Raw genomic sequence first — 14,852 nt, 5'->3', positions numbered from 1 at the left:
TCTGGCATTTCAAAACTTTTATTGGCAATTTTTCCATCTGATAACCACACTAAGCTCTACTAGTGGCGTTATTTTTAGATCTAATGGGGGCGACATTTAGTTGCAGCAATTGCTCTATCTGCCATAAATTGCATTTTGCAAGTTTGGAAGTAGATCGCAATTTTCTGCCTTTACAAACCAACTTTCAAGCTGGGAACTGTTATTATTATTATTTTTTTACCCTTATACCTGTGGTTATTTCTGCTGGATGAAGTAGCTATTCTATTAGTTTAATAGCAACAGTCAACGAACGTATCAGCAATCAGCTGTTTGTTGGTAGGTTGTAGTGTTTACTCTGTAATTCTCGTATATTTTGGTTGGAATTACATTCATATCCATCCACCATTTGCGTTGTCTGATGACTGTGATAAGTGATGAGGTTATAGAAATTGCATGGAGGAGTCTGCCATTTCGGAGTAACAAATTCTTCTCCAGAATTTCTGACCTTAAAAGAAAAACAGATTTGTGGAATTGTGGGAGGAATTAGAAGCTTTACAGTAAATTCCACATTTTTAATAAAAATCATGTAAATATCTCCATTATCATATCCAATACATAGCTTTACTACTAGTTGTGAAATATATTCGTGATCAATACTTGCCCTTTTTGGAATTGTCAGGAATCTAAAGCTTTGTTTTAAGCTTACACATGTCTGTCCTCTCTTCTTCAAGTCTTTTAACTTTAGCACAGAGTTAAATCTATCTTTTCTTATTTTTCATTTCTTTTCTGAGTAATTAATTTGAATCAGGTTTTATGATTTTGTAGCGCTCAAATTAGGATTTTAAAAGACTGGTACTATCTTTTCTTATTTGTTCATGAAAGAAGGAAATTAGAACCTAAGCTGAAATGAACTTAACTGAAATTAAGTTGAAGAGAACAAGCCCTGAATTGAACAATAGAAAAAGGAAGTGATATTTTACTTTTCAAAATAGGCATACATTTGAAAGAAATTCATCAACTGCCATACATACCGAAGTCTGAAATACTATCTGGTATCTACTGTACAACTTACTACTAATTAAAACTTGAGCTTCAATGCTAGCACGAATACACTCTTGCTTGCATCTTCTGTTTTGGTTCAATTGATCCCACGTTTGCAAGGTCAAGTTAAACCGATTAGCTTCTACATCACACTTAGGCCAAAGCAGTTAGGATATGCCAGCCCTGTTTCTAAACCTCAGAGTCACAGAGTGTCTTAACAACCAGACGCTTATGCACAAGCAAAAAGGATCAGAAACTGTGTACTTTAACGGCCAGTGATCAGCTTAACCAAAATTGATCACAAAACAATTTCAACCACACTAAATAGGTTCAATAGGATAACACTTCTATCAATGTGTTTATTGAGGGGTTCTTTCTCACAAAAACTATTTCTCATCCTACTATAAATGTGGAGTAACATTTTCATAAACAATAATAATACTCCCTACACTAACTTGATGATGGCATATTTGCAAGGCTTTCATGGTGGTTAATGGACAGGACATCCTTGCACTATAATCCCTGGGGCAGTTGGGCACGACGCCAAGGGGCAATGATCTATTTCTGTTCCCCACCATTTCAGATTCTTGTTCTCGTTTTGGAGAGCGAAGAATATCAAAACAGCCATGAAGGCTGTCCCGGCATCCAAGGCTGCTGATAGAACATAGTTGTACCTCTTCCACCATTCTTTTCTGTACTTGAATACAAAGTAGTTGAATATGGTACCAGTGACCAGCCAACTAGCTATGTTTGTAGGCGTTGCTGGTGGCATCCCTGCAAACCCGTATGATATGACTGGTATATTGATGAGTGGAATCCATTTGTTTTCAGGGAAGATCTTGTGGAGTATCCAGACTGGAACAGGCAATACTGCTCCGATAAGGAATAGCCACACCAAGTTCCTGTACAACCCTCCTGGTCCAAAAAGCCTTTGAGGTCCAATTAAGCCCCAGATAACAGAAGCATCAAAGGTGACTCGGAATTTGGGGCATGTCCACGGGCTGTTAGGATTTAGAGACTCCACATCGCATATGTTGTCAATGGAGCCCAACATCCACCATGCTACTGCAAGGTTGACTACACCGGCAACTAGTGTTCCGACAAGCTGTGAGTTGTTAAGAAAAGAATGGAAAAAATAGGTGAGTTTCAAGCAATCAAACCTAATCTTCATTTACTGAAAGTTCTAATAGACAGCTGAAGATATGTACAAACCTGAGCTGCGTACATTGACCTTGGTGGGATTTTCATGTAGTGCCCAAGTTTTAGATCAGACAGGAAGGCTAGAGCATGAACGGTGCTGATTCTCCCGTATATCTTGAAAAGCAGATTGGCTATGGGTTTTCCAGGGTAGACATACCCAAATATGAACTGTGCTATTATGTCGTACCCAGGTTGCTGCATTGATCCAGAAAACGAGTTTAAAATCCAGAAAATCCTTAAATAGATTAACCAGATAAAGTAAAATCCGAAGCCTAGACTCTAGAGCATGTAGGTAGTACCTGGTTCGTGGTCGCTTGAATGACACCAATGGGAAGAGTCACAACCCAAGCCAATGCAAATGCAAAAAGCATCCCCCACCAGGGCAGCTGCACATCATCTTTCCATATAAACGACATCAGGATTGAAAATGCCGCACTCAAAACTAACAAGATCAGGAACCACCATTCAGGCACTTGTTTGTATTTGCTCATCAGCTTAGCATGTACATCCTTCTTAGCATTTTGCATTGCAGATCTGCTCTGCTTCCAGATTTCCCTGCACAGCACATCCGAACAACATGAGTAAAGACTTGACTTACAACCCACTGACTACTGGATGAATGTAATCTGGTTATTTGCATAGACTGAAGCAGCGTACCTTCCATGGAATAGAGCAACATGTGTAAGAGTGGCAGTGAATCTTGCGAATCCAGACCCGATTGAAAGGGCAAAGAGAGGACTAAGGTATAATTTTCCGTAACTATTATAAGCTGCAACGTTGAGGTCACGTTGTGGGGTGAGAATCTTGGTGGTATCATACTTGAGTCCATTAGACCGAAAAAGCTTGTTGGAAAATATTGGAAATTTCCTGGAATCAAACGTATCAAACTTCCAGTAACACAGCGGGATTATTATGTATATGAACATGATAAATCCGATTCCAACATTGACAATGGAAGACCAAGGTGCCACCAGAGGGCTGCCATGGTAGGCAGATATGCCGGCCCAATCCAGGGTGAAGGCACCCACACCTAGCCCGTTGTAACCTGATCCAACCTGTTGAGCGGTAATGCTTCGAGGCCAGGCCCAACACACCCATGAAAAATAGGTCAAAATTGGAAACAGATAGCCAGGCAGAGCATAATAGGCAAAGCTTGCTGCAGAGAAGATGAGGAAAAATTGCATCCTGGTAAGCCCCTTTTGTTTGTGCTCCTTCTCATGAAGTGCTCTGCAGCATTGAGTTAATCATAATCAGATATCTTTAGTATTAGAAGAATAAGATTACACAAGTAATTACATTAGTTACTGCTACATCAATAGAACTCGAATATTACTGATTACTTTTTTATTACATGAGTTAGCCTTAGAGAATCTTGCAATACATTTTCCTTGATTCATTTTGTATGTGCACAAAGAACGAATATACTCGATGACTAGCTAACAAAACTGAGGGTGACAAATTCTTACTCCGTAGCTCTTTAGCATGAATTCATATCTGGTATAGAAGTTGTGAAACGACCATCTTTTCTAGCAGAAAATTCTTACTTCCAAAAGTCAATTAGCTTTTTACTGGGAAAATACAAGTTACTCATCCTGAGTAACAACAAATGTAACTCAAGGGGCACGGATGTAATTTCGTGATTTTAAGTTGGGGGTAAAAACGTCCACAGCATATTTCATAGCAATGGATGAGTTCCTTCCATCCTCAACAACACCCTCCTTCTTCCTCCATTCTCCCACATCAGTACCCTTCTTCTTCTCCACCGTTCTTCCTCCTTCCCTCTGCAAGAGTAACACCTTCGCTGGAACAAGATGCTAGCCCTAAGGGGTTGATATGGCCCTAATTAAAACTATTTGTTCCTAGGGTTTCGTTTTGTTCCACCGCGAAGCGGCGTTTAGGGCTTGAAGCCATTGTTATCGGGGAAGGAAGGAAGAAGAAAAGGGGGACAACGTGGAAGAAGATCAGAGATCGTGGGTAATGGTGGTGAAGCGCAAACTGGTGGTGGTGGTGAAGCCCTGAAGCGCACTCAACGTTCTGAAGAAGACGAAGGTTTTTTTTAAAAAACAAAAAAGATTAATAATAAAAAAATTTTGTGTAAAATTACAATATATGCCACTTGAGTAACAAATTTCGTTACTCAGGATGAGTAACTGGGGCTTGCTCCTTTTTATTGGTTAACGAAAGGTAATGTTAAGAACATATTTGTTAAACAAAAATACAGGGCGTGAGCATGTTTCATTTTGATGCTCATAAATTATCGAAAGTTAATTAGGGAGTTGATAAATTAGTCCCAGGAAAGCATGTTATTCCTAATAAAAGATGGTTGTAAGATGGGAATATTGAAGCACTAGTAGTTCCAATCCGTAACATCTGTGAATGAGAAGGATGGGCAAGTAGTAGTCTATCCAGTGGAATCGATGCTCTTTGTTTAGACAAATACATACGTATCGATCAATCTGATTACAAATAGGCAGACGACGTAGGCCTCAACTTTCCAAACAGAATCTGTGACCATTGCAAATTGGCAACAACATCTGCCAAATTGCAATGTATGTAGAATGAAATTAAAGAGAAAGAAAGGTTGAAGAACGAACCTAAAAAAGGAGACTTGAGCAAGGTTTGCTGGCCACCACATTTCAACAGGGTCAACCAGATACCTTCTAAGCATCCCAGCCCATCCATATCCAATTATCTGATCAAGCATATTTTACACTTTTAATGGACCTCATTATACAAAATGCTCAAAATATACAAACCTAATAAAAACTCACAAAAGAAAAAGTAACAAGTCTCACTATATCATACTTGTGGAGTAGCAAAAACTTTATCACACAGTAATGGTGATATAAATCTAGATTAGTTTTTCCATTTCAAATTACGACTCCATATGTAGTAGTTGGTTGTCATATAAATTAGGCCGTATACTATAATCTCTTAACAATATCTTGTTACCCGTGGTAAAATTATATCAATAAAATAGGGCTTCTACTATACACTGTCATCTCATATCTTTTATAGTAGTAAATACATGCCAGAGTAAAAAAAATTGTAGTTGGAATTCTTGATTCCCTTTGCATGCTTTCTCTTTTCTCCCCTTTATTTGTAAATTGTAATTAAATGAAACAAAAATTGCATGTGATGAGAGCTCAAAAAATAAGGAAAATGAAGATGAAGAAGAAAAGTCCAAAATAAGAAAAATGAAAGGTGAGATGGGAAACTTCCAAGAAATGTAAACCTATGGATTGAATAAGGATGGGACATGCAACCCAACTCCAACACTCCTCTCACATGCAAAACCTTCTTCTTTATTTTTCAATTATTATCAGACAATTTCCAATTCCAATTTTCAACATTATACTACCCCACCCCCACCCTTTTCTAATTTATCAACACATTCCTGCTATTAGTCAAATTATTGATTACTCGTAACGTATTCACTCTTCACTCTACTACCACAGAATTTTAGTAAAATTGCCACTATACTTCAAATTTTATAGTCGATTCAATTCTCTCTTATATATTCTGTACCAGAAAAATTGATAATTAATAATGTAAATTAAGCGAACAATAAATAATCTTCATGAATAAAACAAGTGTTCCGTGTTCATGTGCCTACAATAATATCATTGTGGCATAAGAAATACATATCTTTTTTTTTCTTTTTTTTTTTGTTAAGAGAACCACACGGACTCGAGTGATGAAAATCGATTTCAGGATCGCATGAAACCGGAAAGAGAACTCTAATCACTTGAGTTATTCCTCTATGACAATTCATGTCATTTATGCATGGTATTAATATGTTAAAGATAGAAAGAAATGACAAATAAAAAAGGTTAGGAAACATTTGTTACAAATAATTTAAAGTACTGGTATTAATATGTGCATGGTAAATAGGAGTACAAATATATTATAGCAAATAAGAATATGAGTATGCATTTCAAAATTAATAGATGGAATTAAAGAATAATTAAAGAGTAAAATAAATGATAAGCAACGCAAACAGACCTGAGTAGTGAGCACAATAAAGAGGGCACAAAGGAATCCCAAGGACTGTTTATAGTAAGCTTTCATGACAGTAATGGCACCAATCGAGTACGCATCACCCCCACCGTAAGAGACACCACAATTTGCCAAAATCGTGATAATCACGTGCTCTTTTATATTAAACGGACCCGGGTTCAAGCTAAACCCCCAACGGCCCCCAAATAAGCTGTAGTTTCGGGTGGGTAAAACCCGGGCCATGAACTTACCCATGGGCAAAACCGCTATTTGCATTAAGATGGCTGATATTATGAGTGGTTGTGTTCTGTATATAAAAAATGTGTTTAGAAATATGAGTAAAACGCATGATATCATACCCAAGAACCATGCCCGAAATGTCAACACCGGAAGTGTCGGGTCATCGGTTTCTGGTACGACTAACGCAACCTCTTCCACCGGACACCTCTCGTGCTCCTCCTCCTTCTCTTCTTCTTCCATTCTCTCTCCACCCACTTTGCTCGCCATTTCTCTCTCTATTATGTACTCTTCACAACCAATTCTTGCTTTGCTTTTCTCTAAATAATAAATATGACTATGTCATTTCATATCAATGTATAAATACAAGTCCTAGTGTGAAATGACTGAATTGCCCTTGTAACGGAATAGGAATGGGTGGGTGGGTGGCGCTATCAAACTGTTGAAAAGTGGAAGAAACCTTTAGGGAGTAAAAAGAGAACATGAGAATATCACGAGCTGTGTGTTGTACTCCTTGTTCTGACACACTTACGTGCCCTCTCCAAATTTGCCACGCTGGATGTCTACGTGGATTTCGTACTTGTGGGCCCCGTCTTTTTGTCCACTTAGGATGCTGGACGACTCTGCTTGTGTTAACCTTGTGCTTTGTTTCTGTTTCCTCGTTCCTCTTTCTTTTCATTTTACTCCATTATTAGAATGTCATTTCCTTAACTGTTGCTATCTCATGGATACGCTCTTTACAACCAATGCTTTTACAAAGTTCCTAATTATATTTAATATACCAGTGATAATACTTTTTCAAAAACTTTCACCCCTAATCCTACCAATGCTTTCGGCCTAGAAAAAACACGAGTTTAGACAAATCTAAAAACGCTTTTCTAATTCTAATTAAAGTCTGGGCTCTGCCAAAAAAGCCCAACATGTTTGGACACAATTTTTATACAAAAGTCAAGCCCAACTCGATTTTTTATCACCTCTAGCTTAGTTCAATTTCAAAATGGATTTTTTAAAATGATTATTTCTCTAACTTAATTTGAAATGATTAGAGATAGATTATGAATGCATTTATTGTGTTCATCTTCTTGAACTTAACTCCACATCACAAGTTTCCACAATATCATTCTAATCCACTATTATTCCAAACTACTTACAGCTAGTATGTTTAAGCTAGAGAGTGTGTTAAGTATATCCTAGCATATGTTTCATCACTTTGGTAACCCCACTTGTGTTACAAAACCACATTACTAAGTTAGTAAAGCATATTCTAGCATGTCATATGTTACTCCTTATACAACTTCAAACTTGAATACAAGAAATGTTGTTACTCAATAGTCAATACACCTCTAGGCATGAACTTCATATTTATATTTCACTTGACTCAACATATATACGGATATACCTTCCTTTTATCATCGATTTGCATACTACGTATGTCGGATTTTTCCATTCTTTTAATTGTTTTTATCTCATATTTGACCAAGGAAAAGATGCTGTAGTTTATGCTCTATATCTATATAGCTCAAATGTTCAACTTTTTAAAAGGGAGTTTTAAAACACAATCACTCCTACTTTTGTCTATACAATTCATGATATAATTTATGCTCTAGGTATATATAGTTCAAATCTAGTAAAATCACTCCTACTTTGACATACACATAAAGTAAGAAACATTATAATGATAAAATGAGCTCAAACCATGAAACCAATTATGAATAATGATGGATTGGAGACAATAATGAGATTGATTATAAACCAACCAAGTTTCATGATGGAAATAGTGGGTATTTATGTAGGCCTATAGGGGTTCTGTTTGAACATTATGCACATATCATAGACCATGCTCCAATTCTACGCCTAGATTTTCTTTTTACAAAAATTAAAAAAAATATTAATTTGTCCACATGATATCTTCAATGGGCCACGGCCCACAGGCACGAATGTCATATTTGGTTCTAGAAATAAAGGAGCCGTACGATGTGGTTTGAATATTCCTCACTTCCAATGGCAAAGCTTAGTTGATCGATTACAAAAGAGCATATATAAATATTAATGTGTGAAATGATTGCTATTTACATGTAACATAGTACCCAATGCGCTCGTCATCAAACTCATCACTACGTATATTTTGGATCCTATTTATCCTAAATAATCCTTGTTCTCGGTGTGATTCGTTAACTTTTATTTAACTGGGTTGCTAATGGTTTATCATCTTACTTGAATAGATTAATATCTTACCTTTGCCTGAATTGGCTGTTTTTTATATCCATGAGGTAACCTATATTTGGTGTGTACAGTAACTCATGCAATTGAGTTTGTACTGTTTTAGCCTCATCTTTGCTAATACCTACCTTATCCTATAATAATAAAAAATTTCAAATCGAACAGTTCATTACCAAACAATATTCTCATTTGTTAATCATATAGGAAAGGAAAAGGGAGAAATATGAATTCTCATCACAATTATTGCCCATCATCTTTTTTCAACAACAAAGATATTTAACTTGATTGTCAGCATAGTTCTAAGGGTTACTATGGTGGAATTTCTAAACATTTAATTAACTACGTTTATTTTAGAATTGGGCAGACTAGCCCAAAAAACCTTAATTAACTACGTTTATAACAAAGGAATTTGGATTCATCAGATCTTGTCTCAATCTCTCATGTCCATCACTATGAAAAAAGCCTTTTCAAACTATTGCGCATAATTCGTATTAATATACTACGGAATACTTTTCGAGTTTGCCTCACCCGGTTCAACACATGCGGATCCGATTCGAGTTGAATACCTGTGTTATGGTGGCCTAGGTGAGTCTCCAAGAAGAGTTTTTCTACATTTGGTGGGGCTCGAACTCGAGACCTTCCTTAAGCGGCATTAAGCTGCTTATAAGATAAAGAAAATATAGAGTACAAGTACATAATAACGACCCGTCGATGTTGGTTGTTTGAGTGTTATTTGTCGTTAGAGAAATGAGTCTTATGTACGACAAAGTTACAGGATGAGGCGAGGACCACAATGCCATAATATTCATCGATTATATTCTCAAGATGAATTTGAGTGGACGATCGTATGCATAATCTATAATCTCATGTTCCATCTCTTTAGTTGACAATTTCAAAAGCCACTTGTATTATTTAGCACCAATATATCAAGTATTTTTTATTTTATATTTTAACCATTTACGGACCACCAAAGCCTTTTTATATTATGATACTTCCTTTGATTCATATCAGATTAATTGATATGTTTTGACTTTTAACATAATTATTCATAAATTGTTTTGGCTAATTTGTGTGACTTAAAGATAAAAAGAAATAGTCATGTAAATTTTGTTAGACCTAACCCTCCCAATATAAACTTCATTATATTAAGAGGGAATTGATATAGAATTGTGTATTGACAAAGGTAATAATAAAACATATCGGCTAATTTGAAATAGCGATAGTAATAAGGAAGAAATTGTATGACCTATGGTCTAAGGTGTAAGTGCGAGAGTAGATTTCCAAAATAAAAAAGAAAAAAAAAAAAAAAAAAAAAAAAAGGTACGAGAGTAGATTTTAATCTTTTATGGTGTTTTGTTGTATGGCTCCCTTGCCAATTGCGATGAAACTCCTGGGCAGGGAGTAGGATTTTAAAGGAAAACTGGAAAAGTGTGGGTAGGCCCAAATAATTTTTCATGTATAGGCCCATTCTATTCGAGGAAAAGCAATAATCCGCATGTTTGATAACTTATTCCTAAAGATGGATCCATTCTTCTTTAACGAAAAAACATAAAACAGCTCTTGCTCATTTTGCTGCTTGTAATTGGAAAGGCTGATATCATTTGGGCCATGTCGGATTATATTTCATGTTAATCCAGCAATATTCAAAACACAACTCAAGCCTACATACCCATCGTATGATCAAACAATTTATTAGTCTTTATTAATTCTAATACCCATTGTTTGATTTGTATAAATACATTTCTTTCAAAATAATAATCCATCAATTAATTAAAAGTGATGGATGTATTATTGTATGTATAATAGAGGATGATTTGATACTTTGATGGTGTGGGTGAGGAGAAATGGAGTCCACTTAACGTAACAGACTAAAAAGGTCCATGTAGCTAAGAAATATCTCCCATGCTTAAACAATACGCCACAATTGTTGCTTTTCAGTTTTCAATTCACCATTCACATCAATGTTGAAACAAAGCGCAATTATTTCAAGTCTTTTGGATTATATTAACGAAGACTTGACTTTAGATCAAGTTGATCAAATATAATATAAACATAATAATTACACAAAATCATTAATCATATATAAATTTATAATACATTACATAATAAAATTCAAAGCAATAATTATTTTACAAAATTTATAACAAGCTATTATATATAGGGTAGAGGGTTTACATTACATAATAGAGCAAGCATTAGGGTTTTCATCACTAAACACTTGAGGAGGCTGATAATTATGATTATAATGATGATGATCATTATTATAATAATCTGTCATGTAGTCATACCTTGCTGATGATGGCCAATAATAATCATTCGAACTGTTGATCATATTATTCATCATCATCATCTTAACATCTTGATCAATTATTGTGTTATCAATGACCTCCTTATTATCATCATCTTTCTTGTTGTTCTCTTGTTCATTGCTACTAGCCTTGGGCGTCGTTGTCGTGTCTTGCTTATTATCTTGTTCGTTACCAGCCTTGATAATGGACACTTGCTTCCTTGTCTTCTTATGCACATACTTAGCCAATGCCTCTGGATCTCCTATCACACCCTTCACAATCACTTGACTCTTGCCTACATCTGTTTCTACGGACTCTACCCCTGTTCATGTATAGATAATCATCAGATCATCTCAAACAATCATGCATATATTACGTACAATTATAAAATTAATATGGGGTATTACACGTCTACACTATGTACGTACCAAAAAAAAAAAGTGTGCAAAACATGCATGTACTAATGTATTACTGTATGAATTATTGTATGCCACATAGTTACATACTTAGTACAATGTCACAAACATACCTTTAATCTTTCGAATGCGCTTCCGTAGGAGCTGCGCACAGGCTTCACAATGCATATGAACTCCAAGTACCATTGTTACTACGGGAGGTGGCTGCCAAATTAAACATGCATATAATTAACATGATTAGTTAACCATATGACAAATATATATATGTAAACCATCATTGATACATATTATACTCAATAAAACTGTTACAATCACTTTAATTTAATTCATATCTGTCAAAAATATAATGTCTAGTATATATATAGAGAGAGTTTTGCAAAATTCCAGACAAATTAAAGGTGGTTTTGAATGTAAGCATCAATACAAGCTAATCATCTTCAAATATATATGATGAAATTGAACAAAATTGACTAGCATTAATGCTTTATTTTTTTCATCTTTATTGTGGGCGTACACCATATAACTTGATTGCCCTTTATAAAATGAAAAATCAGTGACATTTAGTTAATTATGATGGATTATACTTCTAGCTAACGGATGGGTAGATGCATGACTCACACATTTTATATGTTGGGCTGGAATTATTATATTGGTGAGAGCGAGGTTTCAAATATTGACCCAACTTGATTTCACGTTGTACGAACATGTAATATTATGATTTAGCATGAGTCAAATTCAAATAAGGTAAAAAAAGGGCGAAATAAATGTGTCCAAAAACGTAAAAGAAAGATGCTTAAACGTATGAAAATGGAATGCAGCAGTTGGTACGTACGGTGCAATATAATAGGGTGGTTGTGGTGTCGGCAAATACAAGTAAATGTGATCCGGAATCGGAATTCATTGTAAAATGTGCGATATCTTTTTCACTCACCGGCATTTGAATGTTGGCCTTGTGTTAATCCTGTCAGTTTTAACATATACGACAACTCCACCAGTCCACATGCTGGATTTTACCATTTAATTTTAACAGTGGAGTATGTACTGTACGGAGTACTACTTTATACTTTCTCTTTTCCTTGTAACTATGTCTGTCCTACCATCCCTATTCCACCAACTATCTCCATCTTTTAATTAATCTCTCATTTTATGTTAAACAAGATGACAATCAACACTATATATAACTAATTATACATGGATATAGAGATCCATACATTTCGTTCCTCTTTCAGTCACACTTACGTTATGGTGCTTCATTTATTGTGTAAGTGGATGTCTAGCTAGCAGTATAAATCAAAGAGTCATGACTAAATCGAAAGCTAGTCCCCTAACAAATTCTAGCCTTTTTATACATCATCATATTACGGTTTTAGAAAGACTTTTAGTGAATTCTGATAAAAGTAAAACACGTACGTGACACATATAAATTTTGTAAATCCGGCATTTTTCAGATGGTAGATAAAAAGGTTGCAAGTTAATTCACACTCAAGTGACTCAACCACTAATTTTTTTTTTTAAAAAAAAAAAAAAAAAAAAAAAAAGAACTTGCTTTAAGTAACACATACATAGAATATTTGTATATCCTCTTTAATTAGTGGACATGCATCTATCTCAAATCATAGAACAAATTAAAGACATAAAAAGATTAATAAAGCAAGGAAAATAAAGATGCATAATGTAAAAGGGTAGAAAGTATGTTATGTTGCATACTTGATCCTTAAGCGCAGGTTCAGTCTTTTTATCCTTGTTCTCTTCTTGTTTAGGTTTGTTCTCTTCCTGAGGAGGCTTAGGCAAGGGAGAAAGTAATTGAGCGTTACGTCCAGTTTTGTGGCGAATTCGGTCACATAACTTCAAAGCTTCATCTGTCTTCCCTTTTACCATTACTGTGTTCGTCTTTCGGTCCACTGCTACGTCTTCCACCCCTTTTAATTCATTCACAACCAATTCAAATTTTTACGTATTACTTAATTACTTTTAATTATTAATTGGTACTAAATATCATTTTGTAAAATAAAGAAGTTTACAGATGAATATAAATCAATATAAGATGCAATGCGCATACTTTAAAACAATTTTATGTACAAAATTTAAAACTAATCAACCCTGGCCTACATGTACATCTCAAAGATAAAATAGTAGCTTGTAGTAGATAACATACCTTGATAACCTTTAAGAGCTTTAGAAATTTTCTTGGCACAAGCCTCGCATTGACAATGCATGTCAACTTTGATTACAATAATCTCATTATTATTATTCTTGGCTTCGTCGGTATTCGCCTTTTCCTTCTTCTCTTCAACCTGACCTTCTCCTCCGGCAACAATCTCTTTCTTTTCCTGTGAATGAACAGACACACAATTAGTCTTTAAAGAAGAAATTAAACAAAGTATAATACAATCGTGTAATTTTTTTAAAAATAAAAACAAAAAAACATAAGTACGTACCTCTCCCATGAGATCGGAAATTAAGAATATGATACAACGAGAAGAAAGTAAGTAGTAATATTGGTTGTAGAAATTAAACGTGTTATATTGCTAGTTGTATTCTTATATAGCAATAGTAAAGTAGTATCGCATTAGTACGTGTTTTAATTTTGTGATCTGTAATTTCATTTTTGTGGTGAGAAGAAATGTAGTCGAAAGTATTTATTGCATGTTGTGCTCAAACCAATATCAGCCATTGCGTCACCAAGTCTTAGGTCTTTTCGAGACCACCACATAGATTTTAGATAGAGGTAACTATTTACCTTTTTCTTTTTATTATTTTTCCTTTTTCTTTTTTGGGTTTATGTGTATGTGTATCTAACGAAACTACTAGAAATACTTGTGGTACCTATTTTTTTATTTTCCTTTTTCTGTTTTTAAGGTAAAGGGGTCCATTTGGAGGAGAAGGGATAAGTTTAGACACGATGAGAATCAAACCTAGAGTTAGGTTTTACACTATATAAGGGTTTTATGTATGGAATTGTCTTGATTATATAAATTTATATTGCAAAACATATCAAAATGAATTGAATTCTATAATGTAATAGTGTGTATTTAATAACTTTGAAATTAACTATAACATACATACGTACAACTCAAAAACACGTACAATTGTTGAACAAGTGTTCTAAAATCTTGTACCATCATTGAAAGACTTGTTTGCTAAATAAAAATATAGCTGACATCAACGTTGTCAATTAGGATTGTTAGTATCATCTTATCTCGAGTTATCTCCGTTATTCGAATAACAAATTACCTTAGCATAAGATAAGAGAAGCACGAATATCAGAAATTTAATGGAGCCCATGGGCTGATATCATGATAGCTCAATTTATGGTGTGCCCTTTAAATATTTTCATAATTTTTGTGAGGATCTTTGGAAGAATATAAAACTATCATACTACTAGCTAAGTTTGGGGACCAAAAACTAGCACTTAACCTTATCAAAAGGATGAAAACTTTGGTAAATACAACGATAAAGTTGTGCTAAGAAA

The 14,852-nt window shown here is 34.9% G+C and overlaps 2 protein-coding genes across 2 annotated transcripts; both read right to left on the bottom strand.

The window, feature by feature from the left end:
* Positions 1-1,267: 1,267 nt before the first annotated feature.
* On the bottom strand, positions 1,268-6,853 carry LOC145636503 (oligopeptide transporter 3-like). Its single transcript, XM_081688078.1, has 6 exons — positions 6,226-6,853; positions 4,815-4,912; positions 2,878-3,447; positions 2,520-2,775; positions 2,233-2,415; positions 1,268-2,125 (listed from the first exon to the last, which is right to left on the bottom strand). Exons 1-6 carry the CDS (start codon positions 6,724-6,726, stop codon positions 1,511-1,513), a joined length of 2,223 nt encoding a protein of 740 aa, XP_081544204.1. The 5' UTR covers positions 6,727-6,853; the 3' UTR covers positions 1,268-1,510.
* A 3,882-nt stretch (positions 6,854-10,735) lies between these two features.
* LOC145636502 (heavy metal-associated isoprenylated plant protein 8-like) lies at positions 10,736-14,140 on the bottom strand. The gene is made up of 5 exons (XM_081688077.1): positions 13,819-14,140; positions 13,536-13,710; positions 13,088-13,299; positions 11,494-11,584; positions 10,736-11,286 (listed from the first exon to the last, which is right to left on the bottom strand). Exons 1-5 carry the CDS (start codon positions 13,825-13,827, stop codon positions 10,853-10,855), a joined length of 921 nt encoding a protein of 306 aa, XP_081544203.1. The 5' UTR covers positions 13,828-14,140; the 3' UTR covers positions 10,736-10,852.
* Positions 14,141-14,852: the final 712 nt, after the last annotated feature.

The sequence above is a fragment of the Chenopodium album genome, chromosome 6, assembly GCF_948465745.1.
Source record: "Chenopodium album chromosome 6, dcCheAlbu1.1, whole genome shotgun sequence".
NCBI classification, from domain to species: domain Eukaryota; kingdom Viridiplantae; phylum Streptophyta; class Magnoliopsida; order Caryophyllales; family Amaranthaceae; genus Chenopodium; species Chenopodium album.
This window is presented reverse-complemented; position numbering and strand designations above follow the sequence as displayed.

Excerpts from the sequence above, each read along its gene's own strand:
- LOC145636503 (XM_081688078.1), bottom strand. The coding sequence starts at position 6,726 with ATGGCGAGCAAAGTGGGTGGAGAGAGAATGGAAGAAGAAGAGAAGGAG. Across the intron at positions 2,416-2,519 it reads TTCAAGCGACCACGAACCAG|CAACCTGGGTACGACATAAT; the intron begins GTACTACCTACA and ends GGATCAATGCAG. Across the intron at positions 2,126-2,232 it reads GGTCAATGTACGCAGCTCAG|CTTGTCGGAACACTAGTTGC; the intron begins GTTTGTACATAT and ends AACAACTCACAG.
- LOC145636502 (XM_081688077.1), bottom strand. Across the intron at positions 11,585-13,087 it reads AACCTGCGCTTAAGGATCAA|CCACCTCCCGTAGTAACAAT; the intron begins GTATGCAACATA and ends TTAATTTGGCAG. Across the intron at positions 11,287-11,493 it reads GCGCATTCGAAAGATTAAAG|GGGTAGAGTCCGTAGAAACA; the intron begins GTATGTTTGTGA and ends ATACATGAACAG.